The 27,366-nt window shown below is 64.4% G+C and overlaps 1 protein-coding gene across 4 annotated transcripts; it reads right to left on the bottom strand.

The window, feature by feature from the left end:
* Nucleotides 1-2,120: 2,120 nt before the first annotated feature.
* On the bottom strand, nucleotides 2,121-27,366 carry CSNK1G2 (casein kinase 1 gamma 2). 4 transcript variants are annotated; one of them, XM_039248032.1, is made up of 12 exons: nucleotides 27,077-27,363; nucleotides 10,503-10,938; nucleotides 4,944-4,984; nucleotides 4,743-4,812; nucleotides 4,511-4,659; nucleotides 4,101-4,335; nucleotides 3,933-4,018; nucleotides 3,777-3,861; nucleotides 3,514-3,662; nucleotides 3,330-3,413; nucleotides 3,139-3,245; nucleotides 2,121-3,053 (listed from the first exon to the last, which is right to left on the bottom strand). In XM_039248032.1, the coding sequence occupies exons 2-12, from the start codon at nucleotides 10,684-10,686 to the stop codon at nucleotides 2,720-2,722; spliced, it is 1,524 nt and encodes a 507-aa protein (XP_039103963.1). In that variant the 5' UTR covers nucleotides 10,687-10,938; nucleotides 27,077-27,363; the 3' UTR covers nucleotides 2,121-2,719. The 4 variants fall into 4 exon arrangements, with proteins under 4 accessions (XP_039103963.1, XP_039103964.1, XP_039103965.1 ...); XM_039248033.1 differs by lacking the exon at nucleotides 27,077-27,363 and adding an exon at nucleotides 15,920-15,998; XM_039248035.1 differs by having other exon boundaries at nucleotides 2,880-3,037; nucleotides 27,077-27,362.

Genomic DNA, 27,366 nt, shown 5'->3' with positions numbered 1-27,366 from the left:
CCCAACGAGGCCTTATTTAAAATGCTGGAAGCTGACGAGGGGCGCCCGGGTGGCTGGGTCACTTCAGCTCCCACTCTTGATTTCGGCTCAGGTCATGATCTTGCATTTCGTGGGTTGGAGCCCCATGCCGGGCTCGGTGCCGACAGCACGGAGCCTGCCTGGAATCCTCTCTCCCTCTCTCTCTGCCCCACCCCTGCTCACACTCGCTCTCTCAAAATAAACTTAAAAAAAATTTTTTTAGATGTGCTAGAAAGCCAAAAGAAATCCCCCCCCCAAAACGAATGCACCTGCCAACCTAAAACCCCACCCCCAGCAGAACTCCCACCGTCAGTGCAGGCAAAATAGAGAGATTTTCAGGCAATCATAAACCGTGGGGCTTCGCTGCCCAAAATACCCACACAACAAAAAATATTAAAGACTGCTCTTTAGGCTGAAAAAAGAGGCCCCCAGATGGCATCTCCAGTGGGAAGGATGGAGAGCACTGCGGAGTCAGTGCATGCACACACGTGTCTACGTAACGCGTGTATGTGAAAGCGTGTTCAATAATTACATAGTACAAGTGTGACGACGGGGAGCTGTGGGCTTATAACGTTCATCAGAAATAAACCAGACGGCAAGAACAGCACAAAAAGTGGGGTCGTGGAAACAGGAAGTACGCGTGCCAACACGTACCCGCACGTCTATTTTTGCGTTTACCCGTCTGCCTGCACGGGCGCAGTCTGAGCTGAGCCCTCTGGCTCTACCCGGACCCCACGGGGTCACTCCAGTCTCGTTGTGGCTCCTGAGCTTACAGTTTTTATCTGTGCCGCTTTCTCTCCGCCTCGGGTGTACGTGCGGCCGCAGCCCACCACCCCCGGCCAGCCTGCCCAGGGCTGCCTGCTACCTGGGTGCCTCGCACCGTGTGTCGGTTTGGAAAGTTGCCGAATCGTCTTGCCCTGGCGAAGTACTCTGTCTCCCTGCCTGCAGGCCCCAAGGACCATCGTCATCTTTAAAGCAGTCGTTTTACGAGGTGATGCCGCAGAGGTGGCTGTCCTGTGCGCTTCCATACGGCCCGTCCAGTGTGGAGCTTCAGGGTTTTTCCTCTCTGTTCCCTCCAACAGCGGTTTTAAACACTAGCTGCGATCTGCGTCTCCCACGGCTCTGCTGGCGGGGCGTTCCTCGGTGGCCGGGGTCCCGCCACCTCTGCCTTCCTCCTAACGTGTGGCTGCTGCAGCTTCATTTCCCTTCATTTCCTCCTTCTCCTGCTTCCCCTGCCCGTCCGCAGATCTCTCTCGGGGGCCCGGGCACCCTGCACTTCACTCCTCATTTCCAGAGTCCTTTCCTTCCTGAATTCAAGCTGTTTCCGCTGCCAGTTTTTGCCCATTTCTGATCTGAGATGATTTCCACAAATTTCTTCAACGACTATTAGGAGCGATCCTTGCCATCTTCTTCAGCTTTGACGTTCCCTACCTACCTGGGGAGGCTGGCTTCCCCTGGTCACACTCCCCACTCTGTAGTGTGAGGACCACGTTCTGGTTCTGAGAGTTCACTCCCTGTGCTTCTGGCCGCTTCACTCTTTGACCCTTGAACAAGGGCACTAATCCCACTGGGGGGTCCCACCCTCATGACCTCACCTGACCCTCATCACCCCACAAAAGCCCCATCCCTAACGCTGTCCCATCCCACCGGGATTAGGTGTCAGTGTGTGAATGTGGACACATTCAGTCCACAGCAGCCACCAAGCAGATGACGCCCCCGCCGTGCTCCATTCAAGGCAACTTGTGAGGCTGTCCTGGGGCTTCCCCGCCTGGCTGCTGGGTGCCCTGGAGACCCAACCAGACGCAGCTGCCCTTCCCCTTTTCTCCTAGAAAAACAAACTGTTCTGTTAGGGTTTCAAATGCATCAGTGTGGAGCCAGAGCCAAGGTGACCGGTCCTTTACTCATCTGAGTTACCAGCTGTGCCACAGCCCCTGCACAAAAGCAAACCCGGCTGAACACAGACGGGGGCTCGCAGCTCCTACTCTGACCACGCCTTTCTCCTGAGCAAGAGGGGTGCCACTCCTAGCCAGTCCCCTCCTGGGGAAGGAGCAGCTGCTGCTTTCAGCCAAGTCCCCTGAAACACGGGACACCACACTCGGGAGTGCTTTCATTTTCCTTTATTTTTTTAAAAAAGCCCCTAAATTCTATGGCTTCCAGGAAGCATCAGAGAAACCGAAGCGCCGTTTCTGTACACCGTGTAAAGCAAGACCTAGACCCACACGCCGCCGCCAGGCCGTCCCCGCTGCTCTCTGCCCACCCCCCCCCCAGGGACCCACGAGAACCGCACCACCGCTGGGGGCTGCCCGGCCCTGAACGCACCCACACGGCTGGGCCGGGGCTTTAAGGCGCTTGTCTCCCGCTGCTCGGCCGGCGGCACGGAGCGCAGACGCGAGGACGCAAGGGGCCCTTGCACACCCGGGCACAGGCCGCGGTCCGAGCGCCAAGCAGGGGGCCGCCCCCGGGCTCCAGGCCCCAGACGCGGCTCTGAGAGCAGGCGCAGCAGGAAACGCCGCGGGGCTGTGCCCGCCGGCCCAGGCTTTGGTGCAGCATTTTGGTTGGGGGGCCGCCCCCGCCCTGCCTTCCCCTGCGGTGCAGGGAGGCCCTGGCAGCAACGCCCACAGCGCCCCCTCGAGAAAACGGCCTTTGGATCGAGGGAGACAAGCCGGACTTTATGAGACTAACAGGGCGGGCGGCCGACTACTCACTCCGGCGGCGGGAGGGCGCGGGGCGGCCGCTGTCTCTCTTTTCCTTGTTTCAAATAGTTAATGCTCTCGGAGGGGAGGACGAGACGCAGGTGTAGAAATTTTGGCCAAAGTCTCGTGTGAAAGAAGTGACCCCACGTGGGGTGGGGGGCGGCCGGCTGTGGCCGGCCCCACAGTCTGCGTCCGGGCTGTGGGCCACACAGCCAGGACGAGCTGGTCCCAGGGGCCACGGCGGGAGGATTCAGGGCACCACTGCCCAGGGTCACTTGTGTCGCTGCACCGATTTTCTCTTTCTCCTCTTGAAGAAACAGCAGCACCTGGATGGGTGGACAGGTTGGTGGGAGGGGGGAATGAGCGAGGGGGAGGGAGTGGAGGTGGCCCAAGGGCCCCACCCCCAGCGGCTGGGCGGGGGACTTACTTGGTGTCATCGACCACCTCCACCTCCGCGGGTGCCGTGATGGGGGCGTTGGAATGACCGGCAGTGGGGTCGTCCGTGTTCAGCTCCCCATTAGTGGAGTTCAGAGCCTAGGATGGGGGGTGGGGTACAGCAGGAGTCAGCTGGCCCTGCCTCACCCCCACATCGTTGGGATCCTTGCCCCCGCCCCTCACCTGGTTTTTGCTGTGTAGCTGGGCTTTGTCCCGAGGCTGAGGCTGCGAGGGCAGGTCGGTGTGGACCGTGCCGATGGGTGTCGGCTGCAGGGGGGCAGGACGCAGCTCTGAGGCCAGGCGGCCTCTCCCCACCCCCCACGAACCTGGGGCCCCGCCCACTTCAGGAACTGGGACCTGCACGTACCAGGGGCTTCCCCGCCCAGTCGTACTCATAGTCGAACACGAAGCCGCTGCGGTCGAAGAGATCTGTGAAGAGCTTGCGCAGATAGTCGTAGTCAGGCTTCTCGAAGAAGTCTAGGCGCCGCACGTAGCGCAGGTATGTGGCCATCTCCTCTGTGGAGAGCCAGCGGGGGGTGTGGGGGTTGGGGGTGTCAGCTGGGTGGTGGGTGGTGCAGCGGGGGGGGGGGGGGGGGGGGGCGCGGGGGACTGGGACCGGGCGCCCCTCACCTGGGAAGCTCTCGCAGAGCACCTCGATGGGTGTGGCCCGCTTGGTGTCCCCGATCTTCTGGTAGCGCTCCTTGAGCGTGTCAGCCTGCGGGGACAGCAGTCAGCAGACGCCCACCCGAAGGCGCCCCGAGCCCGTGCCTCCGGCCCCGTGCCCACCTTGAGGCCCTGCCAGGGCAGGCTGCCACGCAGGAAATACATGAACATGTGGCCCAGCGCCTCCAGGTCGTCGCGGCGGCTCTGCTCTGTGGGGGGGGCGAGGGGGGGGACGAGCAGGTCAGTGTGGCCCGCGCCCCCCTCCCCCCGCCCGGCCCGCGCACGGCTCACCCTTGCCCAGGTGCGTGTTGATGCTCATGTAGCGCGCCGTGCCCGTCAGGCTCTTGTGCTCGCGGTAGGGGATGTGCTTCTTGGTCTCGGGGTCGATGTACTCCTTGGCCAGGCCGAAGTCGATGATGTGGATGGCGTGCTGCCGCTTGGTGCCCGGGCGCCCCACCAGGAAGTTCTCGGGCTTCACGTCGCGGTAGATGAGGCTCTTGGTGTGGACGTACTCCATGCGTGTGATCTGGGGGGCGTCGGGCCTCAGCGCCGGGCCTCGCCCCAACCCCCCCCCCGACCCCGGGGTGGCCCTACGCCCGTCGTCCCCCCCCCGCAGCGCCCCCACCTGTCTCCCCCCTCCCCGCCCCGGTGCCCCCACCCGTCTGTCCCCAGCTCCCCCCCCAGCGCCCCCACGCCCACACCAGCTGGATGGCGATCATGAGCACCGTCTTGAGCGTGAATGTGCGGTCACACAGGTCAAACAGGTCCTCGAGGCTAGGCCCCAGCAGCTCCAGCACCATGGCGTTGTACTTCCCGCACGGGCCGAAGTAGTAGACCTGAGGGACGCCCTCTGCAGGGGAGGGTACCCAGACTCGTGAGGACCCTGCTGCGAGGCACCTCCCCACCCCACCCCTGCACTGTGCGGCCGGGTACCTGTGGCGCTGAGCTGCTTGTAGAAGCGGTACTCCAGGTGCAGCTGAGGGGCCCGGGACTTGATGGGCTCCTGGGAAGGGCGGGTAGACATGGTCAGGTCACCCAAGGTGTGCGCCTGCCCCTCCCCCCGAGACCCGGCAAGCAGGGTACAGGGAGGGGCTGGGGCCCAGCTGGGAGGCGGGAGCGAGGGCCTGGACTCACCAGTTTAATAGCTACGTATTCATTTGTATAGAGATTCTTCCCTGCGGAAGAGAGGCTTGTCAGCCGCACGACCCCCCATCCCTGCAGGGAGGAGGCCCCCACCCCTCCAGGGACCAAGCTCCCCCCCCACCTGACCACTCCTAGGAGTAAGAAGAACGCCTACGAGACCCGACCCCACTGTGGGGGTGCTCATGTGCCCACCCCCTCATCCTGCAGCCCCCCCTGCCAGCCAGCCCTCTGTCCCCCTCCAACCCCCGCCCCGCCCACTCAAGGAGGGCTGCCCAACTCCTCTCTATGGCATCCTTCCTGACAGCACACCAGCTCGCTCCAATTTCTCCCATCTACAAAAACAAAAAGAGAACAGAGCCATGGTGATCCCGGGGGCCCCCCTCAGCTCCCACCGCTGAGAACCAGGAGGCGTCCGTGCCTTGGCCCCCCCTCCAGGCCACCTGACCAGCACCCAACCCTCCTGGCTCCCCCTCCCCCCCCACTGCGGAGCAAGGCCCCTGGCAAGAAGCCCCACGAGGAGGCTGGTCCTGGCCACGTCCTGAAAGGGCCTCACCCAAGGTGCTCCACACCCTCCTCCTGGCCATCAGCACGGGGAGCTCCCTGCCCAGGCCCCTGGCCCGTGCCTGTGCTCCAGTGACACCCTGCCCGGCGGCACCCGGGAGGCGGAGTCCCTGGGTGGCTTCCCGGGGCAACGGAGTTCATCAGGCCTGGGGCTGGGACCGTGTGCTTCCCGGGTTGCAGACACAGAGCTGGGGCACACGGCCGGCCCAAGCCCATCACTAGCCCCCAGGACCCCCGGGAGCCCAAGCTCACAGAGCTGTCAGAACTAGAGCCCACGACGCCCGCGGTACACCAGACCGACCTTCTGGCAGCTCGGGGCTCCCGTGAAGGGTCCGGCCTCCCTGTGTGCAGACACCTGGCACCCACCTGCTGTGTGACAGAGGGGCCACCCCCAGCCCTGGCGGGCGTTACCATGCACAGCGACGTGTGTACCCGCGCCCCTCCCTGCACTGTCCTGACCACGCCCTCGGGCTGGCCTCCCCGGGCCCTGAAGTCCACAAACACGGCCCCACACGGTACCCCTGCTCCACCACCGTCTGTCCCACTATCCCGAGTAGGACCCTTCCAGGCCTCGGCTTCCTCGGTCCCGGTGCACAGTCTGGGCGACACCGCCCCCACGTGGTGGGAGGCAAGGCTGAGCGCGGCCTCACAGGGCACAGCCGGGGCTCCCCACGCCTGTCAGTCCACTGCACCAGTCACTGCCCCACCCCGGGTGCTCGGAGGGGTCTGTGCCGCCCCGGCGCCCAGCGTGGGGGTGTCTGGCTCTGTGTCGGCTGCTCTAGGGCCTGTATTCCAAGTGGCCGTTTCAGAGTCGGCCCATCAGTGTCCCCAGAAGGCTGCAGAGACGTCATCTCAGGCCTGCGGGAGAGGCGGAGGGGGGGACATCCTAGCACCAGGCCCCCCTAGCCACGACTCGGGGATTAACTCCTCTCACTGATGTTTCCGGTTCCCGGCGGAGGGAGCGCTTGCACATCCTTCATGACATTGACTCCAGAGGCCCTGGGCTGGTTTGGGCACACACACAAACGGTGTTGTTTTTAAATTTTTATTTTCCAACTCTTTGTTGCTCGAACAGAAAACTTCACTTCTAACTGGTTCCTGAGAGGTCGCCGCGGCGGCCACGTGTGCGGCATCGTGCTGGGTGGGCTCGGCCCCAGCCCACTTCCCCAGCCGGTTTTTCCGCCTCTCCCGCTTCCTGCCACGGTCTGGAGGGGTGGGCAGAGGAGCCCGTCTTCCCGCAGGCCTCAGTCCCCTTGGCTCGACAACTAAGAGGCTCTCCATGGACTCTCCTCAGCAGGGAAAGAACGTTCCCTTCAAGCTCTGTTCTCTGGGTTTTGATAAAAAATAGGTTTTGCCTCTTGTGTTATGAAAGTTTCAAACCAAAAAACAAAGCAAAACTGGTGCAGAAAAGGCCCACAGCCTCGCCGCCTACAGATACCAGCGACCTGGTCTCAGTCCCACCGCGTACCTGCACACCTGTCACCCACTGACCTTTTCTTGTTTGTTTTTGAGACAGAGCGAGAGCGCGAGTGGGGAAGGGGCCGAGGGGGAGGGAGGAGGAATCTCAAGCAGGCTCCATGCTCAGCGCAGACCCCGACGTGGGCTGGATCCCATGACCCTGGGACCCGAGCCGAAATCAAGGGTCGGGCACTCAACCCACTGAGCCACCCAGGTGCTGCTGGATCTCCCTTATTTTTAGTTTAAAAAAAAAAAAAGGGGGCGCCTGGGTGGCTTAGTCGGTTAAGCGTCCGACTTTCGCTTAGGTCATGATCTCGCGGTTCGTGGGTTCGAGCCCCGCGTCAGGCTCTGTGCTGACTGCCAGCTCAGAGCCTGGAGCCTGTTTCAGTCTGTGACTCCCTCTCTCTCTGACCCTCCCCTGCTCACGCTGTCTCTCTCTGTCTCCTAGAAATAAATAAAACATTAAAAAAAAAAAATTTAAAAAAAAAAAAAAAGGCAGCATTTCTAAGGCACAAACGCCAGGAGGCTGTCCCTTCGACATCCCAGCCGGTTGGGGCCGTGGGTCAAGCTCAGGTGCGCTCGGTGCTCCTCCCAGGAGACACGTGACGCACACACCGTCCGTGTGGCGGACGCAGGGCCTGGCGGATGAGGAATCCTGGACAATGCCAGCCCTGCATCAGGACGGAAAGCGTGGCCACCAGGCATGGCCCTGCACGGTCACTCTCCACTTTCACGTCCCGAGAGGCAGCCGTTAGGTAGCATGGTCTGGCACGTTCTCTCCTTCCTGGATCCTCCCAAACCCACACGGTAGCAGGTCCCTCACTGGGGACAGGGCCCGGCTTACCCGGTCACCCTGGGGGTCAGCCACCGGTTCCCAGTCCTCCTCCAGGCACGGCCGATGTGACCGGCGCCACACGGGACCTCCCGTGGGCGGGCCAGCTCCCTTGCTGTCGGTGGCAGCCACACGGACGGGCGCTCCCACAGGGAAGGCCTCCCGAGCTCCCTGGCTGTCCGGCTGTCTGCTTTCGTGAAGTGTCCATTCACGTCTCTTGCCCACTTTTAAGTAATCTCTACAGCTCACGGTGGGGTGCAAACTCACGACCCCAAGGTCAAGAGCCACGTGCTTCTCCGACTGAGCCCGCCAGGCACCTCTCTCGCCTGTGTTTAATCGGAGCGTCTGTATCCCAGGTGCCGTGGCCTTGAAACAGTGCACTGCCGGCTGTGCCCCGCCCGTGGCCACCCGGCCTCGCTCATACCCACGTTTTCTTGTGAGCACACGGTCTACTGATCCTTTACGGTAACAGCGAACGCCACTGCGCCCTGTCGAAGAAACCTTTATGTTCTGACTGCGCACATGAGTTCAGGAAGAGCCAATCTCCCGGAGTCCGGCCTGAGGTAAGGGCGAGAGTGCGTGCGTGCGTGCGTGCGTGTGCGCATTGTGTCCGCACGTGTGGGGCCGTGCAGGCCGCAGGAGGGCTTTGGGCACTCGGGGCTCTGGGAGCCTCACCAACGTGAGCAGCCTCCCTGGATGCACAGAGGCCGGAGGCTGGACAGGAGGAAGGTTCTGGGCCCACACAGGGCCAGAGCCACGGCCATCCAGCGCACGGAGGCTGCCCTGACCTCCCGACATGTGGCCGAGAACCCAGGACTCACCTTGGGACTGGGCGGCTCCAGCCTTTGAGTAAGGCCTGCCCTCAGCGCCCCCAGCGGAGCCGGAAGCGGGCCTCGCGCCACCGAGAGGCTCTCCAGGACGTGGCGGAACCCAGGCCGCGGCCACACGGGCTGCCACTAACGTGCCGTGCGTGGCAAGCCAGGCGGCCACAAGGAAACACAGTCAAAGGCGCCGGAGAGCTGGCCCGTGAGACAGCTGCAAGCAGACGTGAGGGTCTAACAGCAAACGGCCCAGCGGAAAGGAGATCCTGAGAGGGAGCGGTGGGGGCGAGCGGTGACCGACGCCACGGAGAAGGGAAGTCGTCACCGGAGCGGCCCCACCAGCGGCACAAAGAAGGGGGAGCTCACCCGGGAAGCAGAGGGAGCCAGACTGAGGCGGAGAGAAAAGCCGCCAAGAGCAGCCGGAGAGCAGCGCGCAGCGCCTGCAGACGCTCCAAACATTCAACACACGGGCAGCTGGAGTCTGATGACGCGAAGGGACGGAGATGGAGGCACAGAAAATCCGGAGTAACGCCTGGTTTTTCGACGAACCGAGGGAGTCTTCCGCACACCCGGCAGCTCCGTGAGGCCCCATCAGGATTAGCACAAAGAAAACCACCCCAAACGGCGCGGACCAAACTCGGACACAACGATGAAGAGGAGCTCGTCCGGGAGAACGCGGCCGCCAGCCCCGGGAGGCGCCGCCAAAAGCCCCTCACGCCCCCGCGCGCGTTCAGAGCGGAAGAGCCTGACGCCCCGGACGCTGGCGAGGCGGGGGCACCCCGGGCCCTCACAGGCAGCCCGCAGCTGAGAAACGTCACCATCGCTTTGGAACCGAGTCTGGCAGTTTCTCATCGACACCCCCCCAACCTGGCGCTTCGGCAGACCCTTGTGCGCGAGACCTGGAGAGGCCACTGGGGCCCGTTTCAGTCACCACACCCGGCTGAGTGTCCCTGAGCAGGACGACAGATGTGGACAGTGAGGTGCAGCCACGCAGACGGACAGGGTACAGAGCAACCGGCCCCCCCACACCCAACCATGGGGACACGCGCAGAACCACGCTGGGCAGAAGCCGGGCCGAAAAGAACACGTACCTCAGTTTTAGAAAACGTTTTAAGGTACCAGCCGCTGCAGCTGCGGCCCAGCACTCGCGCTGTCCGCGCAGACCCCTGCGGTAGAGGCTGCGGTCCGGACGCCCAGCTGCAGGCGGGGACCCGGCCTGCCATGTGCCGGTCTGGCTGTGCGAACGTGTGTGGGGCAGGGGTGTGTCAGGGCGGCTCCGTGTGCCATGAGCTGCGGACTGGTCGCCGGGCCGGGCACGGCTGGTCCCGTGTGCTGGGGAAGGTCAGTTACCGAGACAGACGCACCCGCTGTGGGAGCCGGGCACCTGGCCGTCCTCCAACCCGCACACGGAGACGGGACGCCGGCCTGGGGCTTCCAGAAGCCACACACAGGCAGTGAGACTCCAGGGCCCAAGCCCAATCGTGGCAGCCTCTGCAGCGGCTGCGGTATGGCTCCGGCTCAGGACGGGGATGTCAACCCCGCCCCGCGGGGCCACCAGTGACACCGGCCCCGGCTCTGCCTGCGGTTCCCGAGCTCTCATTTCACCTCGTACCCACACCCACCAGCTAGAAACAAACGGCTGTGCGTGGGTCCCCCCGATAAGGGGCCTCAGATTCCCCCCAGAAGCGACCCTCAGCAACGCCAGGGGGAGGCCGGGTACCCGCCCCTCTGGCACTGCCACCTCCTTTAGGAGCAGAAACTCACACGTACCTGAATCCCCAGTCCCGACAGTCTGGAAGCCATCTGTGAGCAGTGGCCGGGGTCCCGAGGGGTGGCCGTCCCTCCCCCAAACCCCAGAACACACACGAGTGGGCTCACCTAGCCGGAGCTCCCCGAAGTTGCCACAGCCTATCTTCTTCCCGACCCGGAAGTTGGGGCCCACCATCAGGACCCCCGAGCTGGTCCCCGAGCTCCGGACGCCGTGGCTGGTCCGGCCGCCGGCCTTGGACATTCTCCGACCCTCCTCCGACTCCCCTTTCCCTCCTTTCTTGTCAAAATCCATAAGTTTGTGGTACCCTGGCCTCTCCACGGTGACTCTGCTGCCGAGCAAGTCCCGGGTCTGTGCAGACCTGAGGTTGCGGGCGGCGCTTCGGGGCTAGTACACCATGGTGGCCCGGCGGGCTCCCCGCTAGTGAGACGTGGCCGCTTGCCAGGGCCCGGCCGTGGCGCTCATCTCGGTGGCCTCGGGGTCGCATGCAGGGGGAGGGCACATTCTGCTGACTGGTCCCGCCGCCTCAAATCTTGTGGCTCCCGGCTGGCAGAGAAAGAAAGGCACAGGTTAGGCCAGATCTGACCTCCCCCCACACCTCCCCGTCCCCGAAGCAGCCCCAGGGTCCAGAGCCCAGACCGGCAGGGACGCCCAGGAGGGCAGTGTCAGCTGAGGGCCACACCACCAAGGCTTGTGCAGCGCAGCGGCGTCCTGGAAAGGTCTCTCAGGGCACGGATGTGACCCAGGGCCTTCAGGGGGGCACAGGGGCGGAGTGACTCGGGCCGCTGCGCATTGCACATGTCCGGTCGCGTGACCCCCGCCCCACAGCTCAAGCACAATTCTGCTGGCAGAGGTGACGGCCAATCAAGTGACAGAGGCCCTAGAGCCCTGAAACCAGATGTGGAACCCAAGGCTGGGTGCAGGGAGGGGTGGGCCCTCTCCCCAAGCTGAGGGTCTGCTCTCAGTAAAAAGAGATGGCAGAGCACATGTGCCCGAGGTCGGGAGACAGGCCCTCACCACTGACCTAGAGGCCTCTGAACTGATCCCCCCCTCCACTGAACCACCCCCATGATGTCCCCGGGACTAGTTCCAGGAGCCTGTGGCTCTGCGGTCACCTGGGGTGAGACCAGCCTCAGCCCCTTGGGTATGAAGCTGGCATCGCGGAGGGCAGGGCAGGCACTGAGCAGCCCCCAGGATGTAGGCGGCAGGCGGCAGTCACCCACGCTGGGTGGGGTGAGGGGCAGGCGCGCGCACACACACACACATTTGTGTCCCCAGGCCCAGCCCTCCCCAAACCCGCCCCAGTCCTGTAGGCTGTGGTTGGCGCCAACCGGGCCCCTCGGGCACGCCTGCTCCATCAGCCCCTGCCGGCGGCTCCCCCCGAAGCTGAGGGCTCCCCTCAAGAACCACCAGCGCGCTCCTGTGAGCACCCCCACCAAACACGCCCCCCCTCAGATAGGAGTGCAGTGCCAGGGGCCACAAGCCAGCTCACACCCGACCCTGCCTCACAGGCACTGGACGCCTTCCCACATCCCGCTAGGCCGTGCACCTGACCATCCATGGGTGATCGCTGTGGCCCAAGCGGCAGCAGACAGGGCAGCGTGGCGCCGCAGGGCTCAGCACGGGCAGCGACAGGCAGCTGCCTCACCGAGGGAACAACACTAACTCTGAGGCTGGGGGGGTGGGGTGGGTGACAGCTCGCAGAAGCACCCTTGCTGCCGGATGCCCCGGGGAGGCAGGGATGGTATCACCTGACCCCGAGTAGTCCCCCGTCACTGACCGGCCCAGGGTCAGGGGCGCCCCACGGAGGGGATCAGTGTGTGGCGCGCACACATGCCCCAACATGCGCACGCCTGAGTCCACATCGCTCAGAAAACTGCGCCGGCTCCGGACGCCCACTCCAGCCCTCGCGCCCTAAGGTCCCCTAGTCAGCAAGAAGCAAGGCCTTGCCTGCCCTGGGGGCCGTTGCTCCGGTGTGCCCTGGAGACCCTGGGCCATCACTCCAGTGCACCCTGGGTGACGACCAGCCGGGAACAGCGCCCAGACAGAAAGGAGGGTGTCTGCAAGGACCCCCAACTTCCCCGCTCCATCAGGGGCGTGGCCTAGAACAGGCAAGGGGAATTGGGGTCTCGGGAGGGTGGCCGGGCCCACCCAGGAGGGACCGTGCACGTCTGAGGCTGATGGGACCGTCCCCCGCCCACCATGTGCGCCCAGAGACGCCGCGAGTCCCTCTGTCCACCTGAAGGCGAGTCTACACAGACAGACCGTAATCTCAAGTTTACAACTAGAACAAAGTCTTCTACCACCTGCAGCCGCCCTCCCAAGCTTGTGCCAGACCCTTGCCCCCCGCGCATAGGAGGGGCATCAGATCCACCCCATGAGAAGAGCCAGGGAGCACTTCTCTCCCCCGGAGGATGGAGGCTGCCTGTTTCCGCTTCTAAGTCCCTAGTTTATTGTTATTCGCATTACGGAGATAGAATCCACATACCATACAACTCACCCTTCAAAAGTGTACAATTCACGGGTCTTTAATACATTCAGAGTTACTCAACCATCAACATGATCCAATTCCAGAACATTCCATTACCCAAAAAAAACCCCTGTCCCCATCAGCAGTCATCCCCCAGCCCCCATGACCCCCCTTCCCATCCGGGGATGAGCCTGTTCTGGACGTTTCACACACATGGATTCACACCCGCGTGGCCTCCCTTGTCTGGTTCCCTCCCTGAGTGTCGTGCGTTTAGGCTCCGTCCACGGGAGGGCAGGTGGGGGCGCCTCGCTCCTGCTCGCGGCCGAGGGACGTGCGCGTGAACAGCGGACCAAGTGTGTCTGTTCATCGGTTGGGGGAGCTGGGTTGTGCCCATCTTCGGGTGTTGAGAAGTGTGTGTGGACGCATGCTTCTGCTTCTCTCGGTGCACACCTGGGGGTCCCTGGGGGCCCACCTGCCGGCTCAGAAGGAAACTTCCAACGGGCGGCACGACGTTCTGGAAGGCCACATAGGGCGCAGCAGGGCCCAGCTCCCCGTGCCCTCCGGCCCCGGGCCGTCGTCCGGGCGGGTGCGCCTCGGGTCCGCGTCTCCATGAATGCCTGCGTTACTTCCAGACACAAGTGTCGTCCCCCAACGGAGACAAGGGCGGAGGCCACAGACACCTGAGAGTGACCCCGTCTGAAGCAGCGGGTATGGAACAGGGCTGAGCAGGGGGCCCGAAGCTGCCCCTGGACAAGGGCGCCCCGGCGGCAGGGGCGTGGGGCCGGGGCCGGGCAGGGGGCGTGCACACAGCCCGGTCTGTGACCACCGGGGGGCTGGACGGGGCAGAAACGGGCAGGAGACCGGCGCCCCCCGAGACGGTAATCAGCCGGGATGAGAGCTGCACAAAACACACCTGTCCTCGGTAAAGAGTCAAGGGCCGCAGGCTCCCAGCCCCCGTGTGGAGGCCCCGCGCACACAGAACCCACGTGCGAGTCACACACCCGCAGGCTCCGGGTCCCACAGTGAGGGGTCGCCGGAACCCACCAACCGTCCCGCTAACAGACACTCAAGAGATGGTTTCCAATCAGATTTTCTTTCTGTCACAAAGTAATCAAGACTACACATGTGTGCACATATGCACACACACTCACAGGTGCACGGACGCCCATGTACACACATACACACACGCTGCCGAGTCAATCAGATGGAAAATCCATGGCAAGCAGAAGGCTCCAAGGAGACACCCTGGGAGACAGAACTCGCCCGCATCTCACGATCCGCTGTCCTGATGACGGCGGACTCGGGTGACCTTCCCGCAGAGGAAGCATCAAAGAAATGTGGCGAAAGCCGGGAGCAGGACCTCCTTGGGGCCACACAGGAGCAGCCGCCAGGGCCGGCCTCCACACAGATGAAGCCCGGGGGACACACGCTTGGGGCAAATAATGACAGATGTGGTCTTTGTCCTGGGGCCTGGCACGCAGCTTCTCTGGGCACCTCCTGCGCGACAGGAGGGTCTCCGCTTTCTGGAAGCCACCCGTTCCCGGCACACCAGAGCTCAGGCCGGGCCTGGCCATCGGCTCGGGGCTGGGGAGGCTGGGGTGCAGAGCACAGGTCTGGGGAAGGCTCGGCGGCCCTGCTGCAGGCAGCCAGACCCAGCTCTGGATTCCACCCCCAGCCCACCTGCACACAGGCTTTCATGGGGCAGGAAGGATATGTACCCTCTGGCCCGAGGCGCGCAGGAGCAGCCCCTCTGGGGGCCTTCTGCTTTTGCACCTTAGCCCCCAGCTCTCCCAGGAGGCCCCTCTTCGGCCATCAGCACATGGCGGTCCCTGGCAGCCCCCTCGTGCCCTGCGCAGTGGCCCCCACCTGCACTTCCAGGCGGGAGGGGCCCTTGGCCCACCCCCCAGACTGGCAGGGGCATCTCCACCAGGCCTCGTGATCCAGGGTGCAAACCCTCCTGGGTGTGCAGAGCGCCCTCTGTGGGCCAGGCGGACCCACGTGCCTATGGGGCAGCTCAGAGGGTCCCCTGTGAGACCCCAGTGACGCCGGGGGTCCGGGGTCTGGCAGCCCCCTCCACCAGTCTCCCCACTCCACAACAGGCTCCCTCTGTGTATGCCTCCCAGCAGCCCCTTGTGGCCTCATGGTCCGAAAGGAGCCCCAACGGCCCAGCAGGCAGCAGAGACAAGGCGACCGGGTACGACAGCAGAGGTGACACACGCCGGCGCCCCCCAACTGCACTCCCCCAAGCCCCGTGCTGGCCCGGGGGGTCTGCTCCCATAGGTGCCATTACCACAGGGGTCGCCGCTCGCAGGGGACAGCAGGTGCCACGGAGGCAGGTGAGCAACCCTTCACTCTGACCCCGACCACGGACAGCCCGGAGGACACCAGCCCCCATTCATCACGACTATTCACAAAAGAGCCACCACCCCACAACCCTGAAGGCAGCACAGACTTGCAAATGTTATGGAAGGTGGCCAAAGTCAGCATGTCCCGGCAGGCCATCCCCCCAACAGGGGCCACACGGGGCACCCCGGTCCTCTCGGGGTACTCAACGCCAGGTGGGAACCGCAGGGGAGTGGCAAGAGCGAATCACATGCTGGCCCGTGGGAAGCAGGGACAGGCTGAGCCAGGGCCAGGACCAGGGCCTGAGAAGAAGAATGCCCTCCAGGTCCCAGGAGGGGCAGGGGCCCAGCCCGGCATACCTGGGGGGGGGGAGCCGCATAACCCGAGGCCCCAGGGGAGCGGAAGTGTCTGCTGTGGGCCCAGGCCCAGCGCCAGAGCTAAAAATACTCTTCCTGGGGGAAGGGGCCTCCCATCCCTCACTCGGGCCTAAAATAAACCCAGTCCCCACGCACCAACTTGGCCTCCGCTTCCTGACACGGGGCAGGAATCCCACAGCAGGATGGGTCCCCTGCCCCCACTGCGGGGACCACCGCCCAGCGCCCGGGCAGCCCCTGGAAGCTGCCGGCCGGCTGCTGCCGCACCCAGCGGGTCTCGCAGAGACCACTCTGGGCCGGAGTGGTGTTCCCCTGCGAGCACCCGCCTCTGCTGAGTTACCTGCCATGGTTTTTGGGGCGTCCCCCATCTTGTCAGGGCCAAGGGCCAGCTCCCCTGGCGGAGGCCCCATGAACCCCCTTCTCTGACCCTCTCCACTCAGTGACGTCACAGTCCCTGGCTGACATCACCGGCACAGCCCTGGCCCAGGGCTGGGGCAGGTCTGGGAGCACACGCAGGAGGCGGCGGTGGGTACAGACTCAGATGTGCCCGCCTCCCTCGGGACCCGCCGGGCATCCCCGGACATGCGCCTCCCTCCCCTGAGCCTGTCTCCCGGGGACTTGCGGCCCTGAAGGCGAGGCCGCCTCCCCAGGGTCCCCTTGTGCCGTGCCACGCCCCAGGAGCGACCCGGACCCTGGAGACATGGCCGACCTTGCAGTGACAGCCGAGAAGTCCAAGGTCACCTGCAAGTTCGTGTTATGCTGAAGACGAAGGAAGTGGCCCCAAAAGGGCAGGCAAAGGAGGCGGCCCAACAGGCCCCCCGTGACGAAGCCATGTCAACACGAGCTAAGCAGAAATGGGTCAGGGCATCGTATGTGGAGCCGCAATGAAGGGATCCAACCCCAAATACACGGGAGAGGAGAGTGCAGACCCCACCCCGCGGGGGCCACCGGGTAACCTGTGGGGTGAAAGCGGAGAGAACGGTCATCGGTGAGCACCACAAATGTGGGCCACGTGGGCCGAGGTGGCCTGAGGTCACTTCTCAGTGGCCAGGAGGGGAAGGCCGGTGTCCAGGGTGAGTGTAAGCTCAGCGGCCACGCAGGCGCACCAGGAGGGCCGGGACCTCGGGACAGGAGACGGCGGGCGAGGGACGGAGGCACAGGGGACAGGCTGCCAGGGTCTGCTCGCAAGCGGTGCAGGAACAGCAGACGCTGGCGGCCCCGCTCAGAGGGCGGTAAACAGCGGGGGTCCGGAGCACTGTACTTCCTTGCGACCTCTGGACACACTCGAATTTCCTCAGAATGAATCAGATCACAAAAGAGAGGCAAGGTCCCGACCACAGCCCCACAGCCTAGAGCGCGGCAACCAGGACCGAGCGAAGACTCGTCAGCGGGCGTCTTCCAGGCAGCGGGGCCGTGGCGAGGACCGCCTGGCACGGGCGGCTCCGGGGACCAGGATCACCTGCCGGCGCCTCCCGCTGTGTCCGGCGGCAGGAAACGGTATCTGGGAAACTGGGGGAACGGCTGGTGGCCGTGAGCCCTCTCTCTGCAGCTGGGTGCGCCTCAACGCTCCTGTGACGACGGCTGAAGGCGAACAGCAGGGGTCTGGGGCAGACGGTGAGGCTGGGGTGACTGCAGGGAGGCCCGTGCGGCTGGTCCTGGACGACTCGCACGAGACCCTGGACCCCTAGCGGCACGAGGGTCGGGCTGGGCCCTGCTCAGGCGCCACTGACCACCCCCCGGACCCCACGCACGGTCCGTGTGGCACCATCGGCAAGGAGTCGCCATCACATCAATGGAAACTTGCTCATGCCGGCCGCGTGCCAGGCCTCAGCAGCCGCCTGGGGCGGGCGCCGCCGTCACCACGCCCCAGCCTCTCCCCACAAACCCCCATCCGCACCTGCCCATGGAGCTAAGTGCCCGTCAAGGGGGCAGGCGTGTCTCCCCACAAGTGACCGTCCCCAGGGCGCCGCTCACCTGGTCCGCCCGGGCCCGTCGTGGCAGGCCCGCCAGCCCAGCGCGGCCGCGGCGCCAGCACCACAGCAGTCCTCGCAGCGGGCAGACTTGTGTCCCCAAAAAGTCCCGTCCTGACCGCCGGAAACGTGGCCCTGTTTGCAAATCAGGGCAGGCCCTCTCCTCAGATAAGCGTCCTTGTGAAGACAGGACACGTGCCCGGGAGGGGCAGCCACCATCTTCACAGCGACTCTGCGTGCGTCACGCTGCTCCAAAAACGGCACGAAGCGAATGATGCGAAACAGCCCAACAGCCCAAGGAGAAAACACAAACGGCCGCACAGGCGCGCGGCCCAACGAGGCAGGCCAAGTGCAGCGCCTCGGCCGGCGCGGGCCGGCGTGCGCGAGCTCCGGGCTGTCCCACCCGCCAGCGCCACCGCCTCCTCCTCCGGCCTTCCCGGGACGCGCTCTCCCTCTAGCTCGCCCTACTGTGCGGCACGTGCCACGCACGACACACAAGGCCTGTGTCGGTGGCGGTTTCGTCACGGGTGAGGCTTCCGGTCAACAGCGCGGGGTGCTGAGACATTCCGCGTGGATTTTCGACCGTGCAGAGGTCGGCGCCCCTACCGCCCGTGTTGTTCGAGGCCCAACGGTGACAGGGGCCATCGTCACCCGTCAGGCTGTCAGAGACTTAGAGCAGGAGTAACGTTCCGGAGCCACGAGCACGGGAATGAAGACGTGATGTCGCCGAAACGTGCGTTTACGTAGAGGACGTCCTCGGAGGGGGTGGAGGCGGCACTGCCACACGCCTGCAGGGGGACAAGTGACCACCCCCCACTCCGCAGGTTCAGCAGCCTCGCGCGCAGAAAGGAAGCGGCCGATGGTGCCAGCCCCCCAAAGCGGGTCCCTGTGTGTGGACAGGTCCGGAAGTAGCCTCTCAGGCTTGGGGTCCCCTCATGAGCCAAGGCGTGGGGAGAAACCCCAGGACTCTCAGCTCCGCCCTTCCCACACAGGGGTCCACGCTCTCCCGCCCACTGAGGACACCCACACTCCACCATGAAAACAATGCAGAACAGCGGAGGAGGAGGGGGAGAGTGGGGGGGGGGGAGAGCGGGGGAGGGGGCAGCAGGGTGGCGGGGGGCAGGGGGAGGGGGGGGGGGGGGGCGGGGGGGGGGGCAGCAGGGTGGCGGGGGGCAGGGGGAGGGGGAGGGGAGGGGAGGGGGGAGCCGCAGCAGAGCTTAGCCCCCTCCTTTCTGCCCCGTCTCTGGTTCTACGGGCGCTACCTGCGGAGAGTGAGAACCACCCTCAATCCCCACACGCCCCCCAGAACCAGGCACATCGGTGACTCTCGCGGGGCCAGAAGGGCCAACGGCTGTGTCAACGCCTCCCCTGGTAGGGAGTCTAGCACGTTCCCCCCCGCCCGGGCACCGTGCTCCCCCGCACTGAGCCTGCACGGGAGCCCCCACACGGCCCCGCAGGGGCGCCCGCCCTCCCCCAGCCGGAGCCCGGCAGGTCCCACGGCTGGGCGCGCGCCTGTCTCCCAGGTGCCCAGCTGCCCGGCTCGGCTCCGCTGCAGTGCTCATGCCGGCCCACGTGCGTGAGCGGGCTTCTGCTACTTAAAACCACTAAAACCAGGACACTGTGTCCTCACAAGGCCCATGTGTCCCTCGAAGACACTGGACTAGGGGGCTGGGTGAGGGAGGCCCGTGGCCTGAGAGCCGGGGTGCCTGCCCCAGTAATTGCCGCGTGAGGCTCAGGAGCCTGGCCTTCTAGAAAGTGCCAGGCAGTGGGGAGGCGGGCGTGCAGAAACTGGTCTCGGTGCCCAGGGGAGGCAGACATGCCAGATAAGGGGTCAGACCCTAACCCGGGAAGGAGAGACGGGACCCTCGCCCAAGGGGCTAAAATGGACTGGCTCCCGAGGAAAACGGCCACCAGTTCCTCAAAAAGTTAAACATGGAGCCACCAAGTGACCCAGCAACGCCGCTACTCAGCGTCTGCTCAAGACGCTGAAACCACACGTCCACACAAAACCTGTGCACCGTGTTCACAGCAGCCGAAAGGCAGACACAACCTCAATGTCTACGACGGGTGAACGGATACACACGTGTCCGCCGCGCACATCCCTCGGCCGTGAGCAGGAGCGAGGCGCCCACACCCGACGTGAACACACGACGCTCAGGGAGGGAACCAGACACGAGAGGCCACGCGGGGTGTGAGTCCACGTGCGTGAAACGTCCAGAACAGGCTCCTCCACAGGCAGGAAGAGGCTCGTGGGGGCGGGGGAGGGGGAAGGGGCAAGACTGGGGATGGGGCTTCTTTTGGGGTAATGGAATGTCCTAGAATTGGATAGGACAGATGGTTGCATGGCCCTGTGAATGTATTAAAAACCACCAAGGTGGGGCGCCCGGGTGGCTCAGTCGTTAAGCGTGTAACTCTTAAATTCGGCTCAGGTCATGATCTCACAGGCTCATTGGAGTCAAGCCCCGAGTTGGGATCTGTGCGGACAGTGCACAGCCTGCTCGAGATTCGTCTCTGCGCACCCCCCATGTGTGTGCACGCACGCACTCTCTCTGGAAATAAACTCAAAAAATAAAAATAAAAACCCCACCAAGGTGCACATCTCGATTAAAAACAAGTGGCGTGTGTGCACCGTCAACACAGCTGTTTAAAGGCCCTGTGAGCGGGGCTGGGGGAGATCAGCACAGAGGGCGGGTCTGGGGGGGAGATCAGCGAAGAGGGTGGGGCTGGGGGGGTCAGCGCAGAGCGCAGGTCTTGGGGAGGTCAGGGCAGAAGGTGGGGCGGGGGGGGGAGATCAGCGAAGAGGGTGGGGCTGGGGGGGAGATCAGCGAAGAGGGTGGGGCTGGGGGAGGTCAGTGCAGAGCCCACGGCCACGCCTCCTGCTCTGGGAGCTGCTGCCATGTGGACCCACAGGAAGTGAAAGATGAGGGGGAGGTGGGAGGTCTGACCTCAGCGACCCCAAGCTGCAAGCCTCAGCCCCTCGGTGGCGCTGGGCAGGCCCCGGGAGGACACAGAGCTCACACAGCACACCTGCACGCGCAGCAGGCCCAGTCAGGGGCTCAGGGCGATGGCTGACTCCCGCTCACCCGCACACAGGCTCACCAGGTGCTAACCGCCCTCAGGCACCTGGAGCCTCCCCCCCCCCCCATGCAGCAGCGGTGGCCAGTTAAAGACTAAAGAAACCCCACAGCGGGGGCGCCTGGGTGGCTTAGTCAGTTAAGCGTCCGACTTTCGCTTAGGTCATGATCTTGCGGTTTGTGGGTTCGAGCCCCGCGTCGGGCTCTGTGCTGACTGCCAGCTCGGAGCCTGGAGCCTGTTTCAGTCTTTGACTCCCTCTCTCTGACCCTCCCCTGCTCACGTTGTCTCTCTCTCTCTCTCTCCTTGAAATAAATAAAACATTTAAAAAAAAAAATTAAAAAAAAAAAAAGAAACCCCACAGCGGCCCAGCCCTTGCCTCTGGCCACGATGTGGCAGCCCCCAACTACGGTTCCCAGGATCAGACCCCCTACGTTCCCCTAGATCAGCCCCGAGATGGAACAGCCCCCAGCGCCCAGGAGGCTGCACCAGAATTCATCTGCAGCTCTGCTGAAAATGCAGATTCCTGGCCTGCCCGAGATGCCGATGCAGGTGGCTGGAGTGTGGCCTGGGGGCCACCACATGACCATGAAGGTTCCGCTCCACACTTCATAGGCCGGCCGGCCACCTGCGCCAGCCCAAAACGGCCCCGGCACCAGCAGCCAGGTAAAGCAGATAAAAATGCAAGGTACGTAGTTAACACCAACCTCGCCTGAGCAACAAATACCTTTTGGCATGAGTATGTCCCCTGCACTGTGTGGGACGTACTTATCCTCAGCAACACGTGACTGTCTGAAACTGAGGTCCCTCAGCACAGCCGACCGACAAGCCTCCCAGGAGCCTCCTGGTCGCAAGTGCACTAATATTTTCTACTCAGTTCTGTGTACTTGTTAAGATTAAGTGTTTCCAGGGGCACCTGGGTGGTTCAGTCGGATAAGCGTCGGACTTCGGCTTAGGTCATGATCTTGCAGTTCGTGAGTTCAAGCCCTGCGTCGGGTTCTGTGGATTCCGTGTCTCCCTCTCTCTCTGCCCCTCCCCCGCTCATGCTCTGTCTCAAAAAAATATATATATAAAAATTAAAAAAAAAAATTAAAAACAAAAAAAGATTAAGCGTTTCTAAAGAAAATTTAGCTTCCAAATGGTGACAAACCAGGACCGTAAAATACATACCCAGCATGTAGGAAACAGCTGTCTCCACAACCGCTTACAGCAATTACACGTTTACGTGACGCCAGACACACGGAGCAAAACAAGCTCAGGTGAGCTGCACCTACTGCATTTTTACCAAGGCCGCTGGCATCCTGTCACCACCCAGGAGCCAAGCACTACCTAGAAGACCTCGGCCGGGGAAGCCGGGCCCACGGGTGAGAGGCGCCGGGGAAGGAGGGCGGGGGCAGGGGCAGGAGCCACAGGTGGGGGGACCAGCCGAGGGAGACCCTCGGGCTTGGAAGGAGACAGTGCAGCGTCCACCGCGGCTCTTTGCTCTCCACAAACCAAGGACACCTGCTGACCAGTCACCCAGCCCCCCTGGCTGCAGGGCACTGCACCCGAGCAAAAGGCAGCACCCACCCCGCCCCTCCCCACAGGTGCAAGTCCTCCCCCTGCGGGGGGAGGGGGGGGCGGAGACCCAGAAGGAACAGGACTCAGCAAAGTGGCTCGGCGGCCCCCTGCGGGCAGGTGTGGGGTGACCTTAGTCGCCAGGGAGCCTCAGCGCAGCACAGCCCCCCTCCCCGATGGCTGCTGGGAGGACCCACCCCCACAGCCTTCTCCCCACCCACTTCCTCAGCCTTCCCACTCCTGGGGGCGAGGGAGGGCCGTACTTTATAGGCCCCGGGACCCTCGAGCCCAGGAAGCCCAGCCACACACCCGGGGAGGCCCCTCTGAGCGCCCGCTCACTGCAGCAGCTGCTGGTTGCCAGGAAATCTCTAGGGCGGGGCTCTCGCCTGGGACAATCCTGCCCCCAGGAACAGTGGGCGACACCTGGGACATCTGTGGCCGTCACGACTGGAGGGCTGCTGGCATCGTGTGGGTGGGGCCCAGGACGCCCTCAGCCCCCACAGCGCCCTCAGAGAGCGATCCAAGCCCAATGTCAGTCAGCAGTGCCGAAAGGAAGAGAGCCGAGCCTAGAAAGTGTCTCAGCAGAAATTCCCAACAGACCTATCAGTGCAGCTGAAGGAAAAAGGCGGCGGCCCAGACTGGGGGCCAGGGGACTAGGAGGGTGGGCAGTGAGCGAGCAGAGCCGCAAGCCCCCCAACCACCCTCCCTGCTGGTGCGAAAGCAGAGACACCACCCTGCGCCCCCTCCCCCCCACCCCCCACGCCCGCCCAGTACTGTCAGGTCTCCGGCTAGGCGGGCTGACTGGGGGCCAGCGCAGCCTCACAGGTGGCACAGTAAAGGTTCTGTAAAGACGTCTGCCTCCCAGCAGGGCTCCTGACCACGTCTAGAACCAGCGAGAGAGCCTTCAGGTGGCTGCGTCAGGTGAACCACATCCCTGTCTCCCAGGGCAGCCCCCAGCTTTTCTGAAAGTCTGGGATTTCATTTCTAACCCAGAGGCACCCAGATGAACCTGCAGAGACTAGGCCCTTCCCAGGCCCTCAGCTGGGAAGCTGCTAGAGGCACTGCCTGACCGAGGGGTGCCGTCTACAGCCCCGTGACCACAGGCGGGCAGAAGGTTCTGCTGGGCCCACTCTCCGCCAGCCCGGCCACCCTGCCTACGCAGCGCCCAGCAGCCCGGTCTTGGGACCACAACAAGCAGAGACCCCCAATGACGGGCACAGCCACCGAGGAGCCCTGCAAGCAGTTGCCTGTGGAGACCACGTCCGCAGAGGGGAGTCACCCAGTCTCTCCAGACCCAAGACCAGGTGAAGGGTCAGCTCCAGGGAGGCTCACAACTTTCTTCAGAGTCTAAGATATCACAGCCCAGTGGAAGGCAGGTAACACATGTCACGTCCCTTCCAGCCTCTCAGACAGCAACTGCCCCCGCCCCCCCACCTCGGATCCTGCCATGGCCGGGGCCCCCCCGGGCACTACTCAGGGTCTGGCAGGAGGCTGTGAGCAGCGAGAAAAGGGGAGGCTCCTCGCCCACCCGCCAAGAACGCTCCTGGACTGGCGCCTCCGCAGTGCAGAGGGACCAATGGCCCCTGGGTGTCCACCAAGGCAGCGAGGGCCCTTGCCCCCACCCTCCGCTGCACACACTCTGCCCTCACTGGTCTGCACCACCACCCTCTCCGGTGAGGGACGCGCTCCTCCGTGTCATCACAGCTCTTCAGAGCCTCGGCGGGTATAACCCCAGAGCCGATCTCGCACCCCAGCTCTGCTCTGCTAGGTCGTTTGCCTTCCTTCTCCCGCCACCGGGAACTCATAGGAATAAACCAGCATTTAACTGTGGCTGTTGCTGAGCTTCCAGAAGGGAAAAGACCCATCCCAAGGGGGAAGCTCCCAGAAGGAGGCCTCCGGCTGCCCTCCAAGGTTGGGCAGAGCACGCGGGAGGCCTTCTGGAGGAGGTGACAGCAGGGCCAGGACCACGGTTTCCTTGGGAGCAGGAAGACACGGCTTCTGAGCAAAGGCTGTGCCGTCGCTCACCACTCTGTGACGGCGCCTCTGCCTTGCGTGGACCCCCATGCCACAGGGCCCTGCGTGAGCCCGGCCTGCACCCTGCAGGGGGAGACGCAAAGGCAGGCCAGCAGCCATGTGCAGGGGGAGGGGAGCGCCACCAGCGGGAGGAGGCCCACAGACGCCGCCACGCCCCCTCCCGCGTGGGCCAGGCGGGTGGGCGCCATGGGCACCAGGAGCATGGATGTGCGTGCTGGCCTCCGCGCTCAGCAGCTCAGGGAGGCGGCCCAGCACGGGACCCCAAACCTCCAAAGGGGGAGAGGGCTGACTCAAAACCGCCCCAGGTGGGGTCCTTCCACACCCACCAGGACATGGCTGGGGTGTCCCCTTCCCCAAAGGCCCACTGAATGCACTACACGCTAACGTCCCCAACCAGTCACCAGCCTGACTGCCATGTGCTGCAGACACCACGGCGCCCCTCGGGTGCAACGGGCCAGGGGACACGGACGCGGACCACAGCCCCAGCCAGCACGCCCGCACCAACCTGACCAATGCCACCAGGGGCCTGGAGGCTGACAGGGCCGGCACCCAGTGCCCTCAGGTCCCGCCTCTCCCACTCCTTCCCCAGCCCTCTGCCTGCCACCTGACCCATGGCCTTGATGACCTTCTAACTCCTCCTCGTAGGAGACGGGGCCCCAGCTGCTCAGCCCTGGGTTTCCAGGGCCCACCTGGGAAGAATCTGCCAAGATAGAGACCCCACCCGCTGCCCTGCACAGCCAGGACAAGGGACCCCGCTGCTCGAGAGGTGGCCTGGGGCAGCTCCATGGGGGCCGGGGGATGGGCGACAAAGCCAACCATGGGACAAGGTTACTGGACATCGCAGGAGAAATGCCACCTCCGTAAACATAGCTGTGAGGGAACCGGGCCCGTGGGGGCCCCAGACGTGTCCCAAGCACTTGCTCAGACCCACCTGTAAATCCCCAGTGGCACAGGTGACCCCTCTAGGTGTCTGGAACGCCTACTGACAGGCATGCTGGCTTCCCCAGAGCGGCGATGAGCAGATGGGAAGGCTTTCAACTTAAAAAAAAAAACCTCACCTACTTCCTCTTGCTACCCAAAGATAATTACTATGTAATTAAGAGGAAAAGGAGGAAAGTCAGCTGGAACCGGAAGCAGTGTTCAAAGAAGTCTGTCTTCACAGGGGCTCTGTCCTCCCAGAGCAGGGACACGCCCAGGGGCAGGTAATGAGACACTCATCCCCAATGGGCTCCAAGCAAATTAGAGGTAGTCAAAATCACACAACAAGCCCCTTGACCCATGAAGGTCCAACTGCCAACCTGAGGCAGAAAAAGCGAGCCCGGTCCCCCATGGCCACTGCGGAGCCTGTGGGGCTCTGACCACCGCTGGGGCAGGGCACACGGGTCCAGTCAGCTCCTCTCACCCCCCCCCCCAAGGCCTCCACGCAGGTCACGCCTCCACCAGCCCAATTCGGCACATGCAGCGGGCCCCCCAGGCCCTCAGTACTCAAGCACTTTCCAACTCTCAGAGGCAGGGCCAGCGATAAAACCCCAGCCGGGGGAACAGAGCACCTCAGGTGTGAGCACCCCCTGTGCACTGCTGGGGGTGCTGCAGCCAGTCCCCACCAATCAGCCTGCCCAGCCTAGGGGTCCCTTTCTGGGGGCACAATTTGGAGACAGGAGTGAAAAACAAAAACAAACTACCAGGGAAACCGCAAACTTCCCCCTTTAAAACCTGTGGGCCTGGCTCCCAATCTGTCCTTGTCACAGACACCACCTCCTTCAGTGACCAGATCAGGTCCCTGCGGACATCACCCCCTACACTGGAGCCTTTGTGCTCCCACTCATCTCTCACACCCACGAGGTACAGGGGCCCGCAGGGCGGGGAAACGCCTGAGCCTGGTCATGTCCTCCAGGGCAGCGACGGAGGACCCGCTCAGCCGGAGCCCCAGAAGATGGAGCCCCAGCAGATGGACGGTGTGCGCGCACCCCGCAGGCCCGGGTCCTCTGTGGAGGGCCTGGGAACAACGTGCTGGAGGCCTCGGGGGCCAGTGCCCACCGACGATGCCGTCCAGAGGCCAAGAGCCCCAAGCCTGCCTACGACGACAGCCCACAGCCCCTAACGTGAAAGCTTCCCGTAGAAAGTTGGGGCAGAAGGGGGACAGGGAGATCAGCGTGGCCACCGCCCCGGGCGCATAGACATCTCACCCCCTCCCTGATCCAAAGTGTTTCCGGAAAACAAAACCGGTGGCGAGGGCGGAAGGGGGAGGGCACAGCCACACCGAGGCAGCAGTTCCCAAGCGGTGGCGTCCTGCAACAGGTCCCCCTGAAAGAGACCCTCCTGCTGCGGGTCTCCAGCTGCAGCCCCTCCTCCGCCCCAGGGCTCCCCACCCCCAGCTCCTGCTCGTCCCTCAGGGCCTTCAAGACCACAAAGCCAGGAACGGGTGGATGGGCTGGGGCAGGGGTCCAGGGTGGAGGGTGGGGGACACGGGGACTAGAGTCAGGGGACAGTGGAGGACAGCAGGGCCCGCAGTCAGGGCACACCGGGAGGGGGCAGGTGAGGGGTCCGTGGGGCAGCAGGGTCGAGAGTCAAGGGCCTGTGGAGAACAGCGAGCTCTGGAGTCCGGGGTCGGTGAGGGCCGTGAGGTCCGCAGCACAGGCGTCAGCCGGAATGAGCAAGGCCTGAGCCCGGGAGAAAGGGCAAGGTCTGGAGCGAGGCGGCGGCGGGTCGAACGCGGGAGTCCACGGGCTGCGGGGGACGTGGGGCTGGAGTCCGGGCCCGGGGGTCGGGGGAGAACAGGGTCTGGAGTGAGAGGTCCGCGCGGTGGGGCGCGGCGGCCCGGGCGCGTGGCCGTGGCAGCGGCGAGGGCGCGCGCGCATCCTTACCTCGGGGCCTCCGCCGTGGCCGTGGCCGTGGCCGTGGCCGGCCGGGCAGCAGGCGGCCCGGGCTCCCTCAGCAGCGCGGCGCGGGCCCCCGCTCCGGGCCCCGCTCGCGCCGCGACTCCGGCTCCAGCGCCCGCTCGGGCCCCCGCTCCCGCACCGCCGCCGCCGCCGCTTCCGCCGCCGTCGGCCTCCGCATGTTGGCGCGGGCCGTCCCCGCCGCGCGGGCGCCCGGCTCGCCCCGGTCTCGCAGCGTCGCCCGCGGCCCGCGCTTACGCCCCGGCGTCGGGGGAGGG

Source organism: Hyaena hyaena, unplaced genomic scaffold, assembly GCF_003009895.1.
Source record: "Hyaena hyaena isolate Hyena2069 unplaced genomic scaffold, ASM300989v1 scaffold_302, whole genome shotgun sequence".
Classification (NCBI taxonomy): Eukaryota; Metazoa; Chordata; class Mammalia; order Carnivora; family Hyaenidae; genus Hyaena; species Hyaena hyaena.
Note: the sequence above shows the minus strand (reverse complement) of the source record. Positions and strands in the feature narration are given on the sequence as shown.

What these genes read in the sequence shown, in the direction of transcription:
- CSNK1G2 (XM_039248032.1), bottom strand. Translation starts at nt 10,686, where the DNA reads ATGGATTTTGACAAGAAAGGAGGGAAAGGGGAGTCGGAGGAGGGTCGG. An exon ending in AATACGTAGCTATTAAACTG is followed by an intron (nt 4,813 to 4,943) that starts GTGAGTCCAGGC and finishes CGCCCTTCCCAG; the next exon opens with GAGCCCATCAAGTCCCGGGC. An exon ending in ACTGGGCGGGGAAGCCCCTG is followed by an intron (nt 3,414 to 3,513) that starts GTACGTGCAGGT and finishes GCCCCCCTGCAG; the next exon opens with CCGACACCCATCGGCACGGT.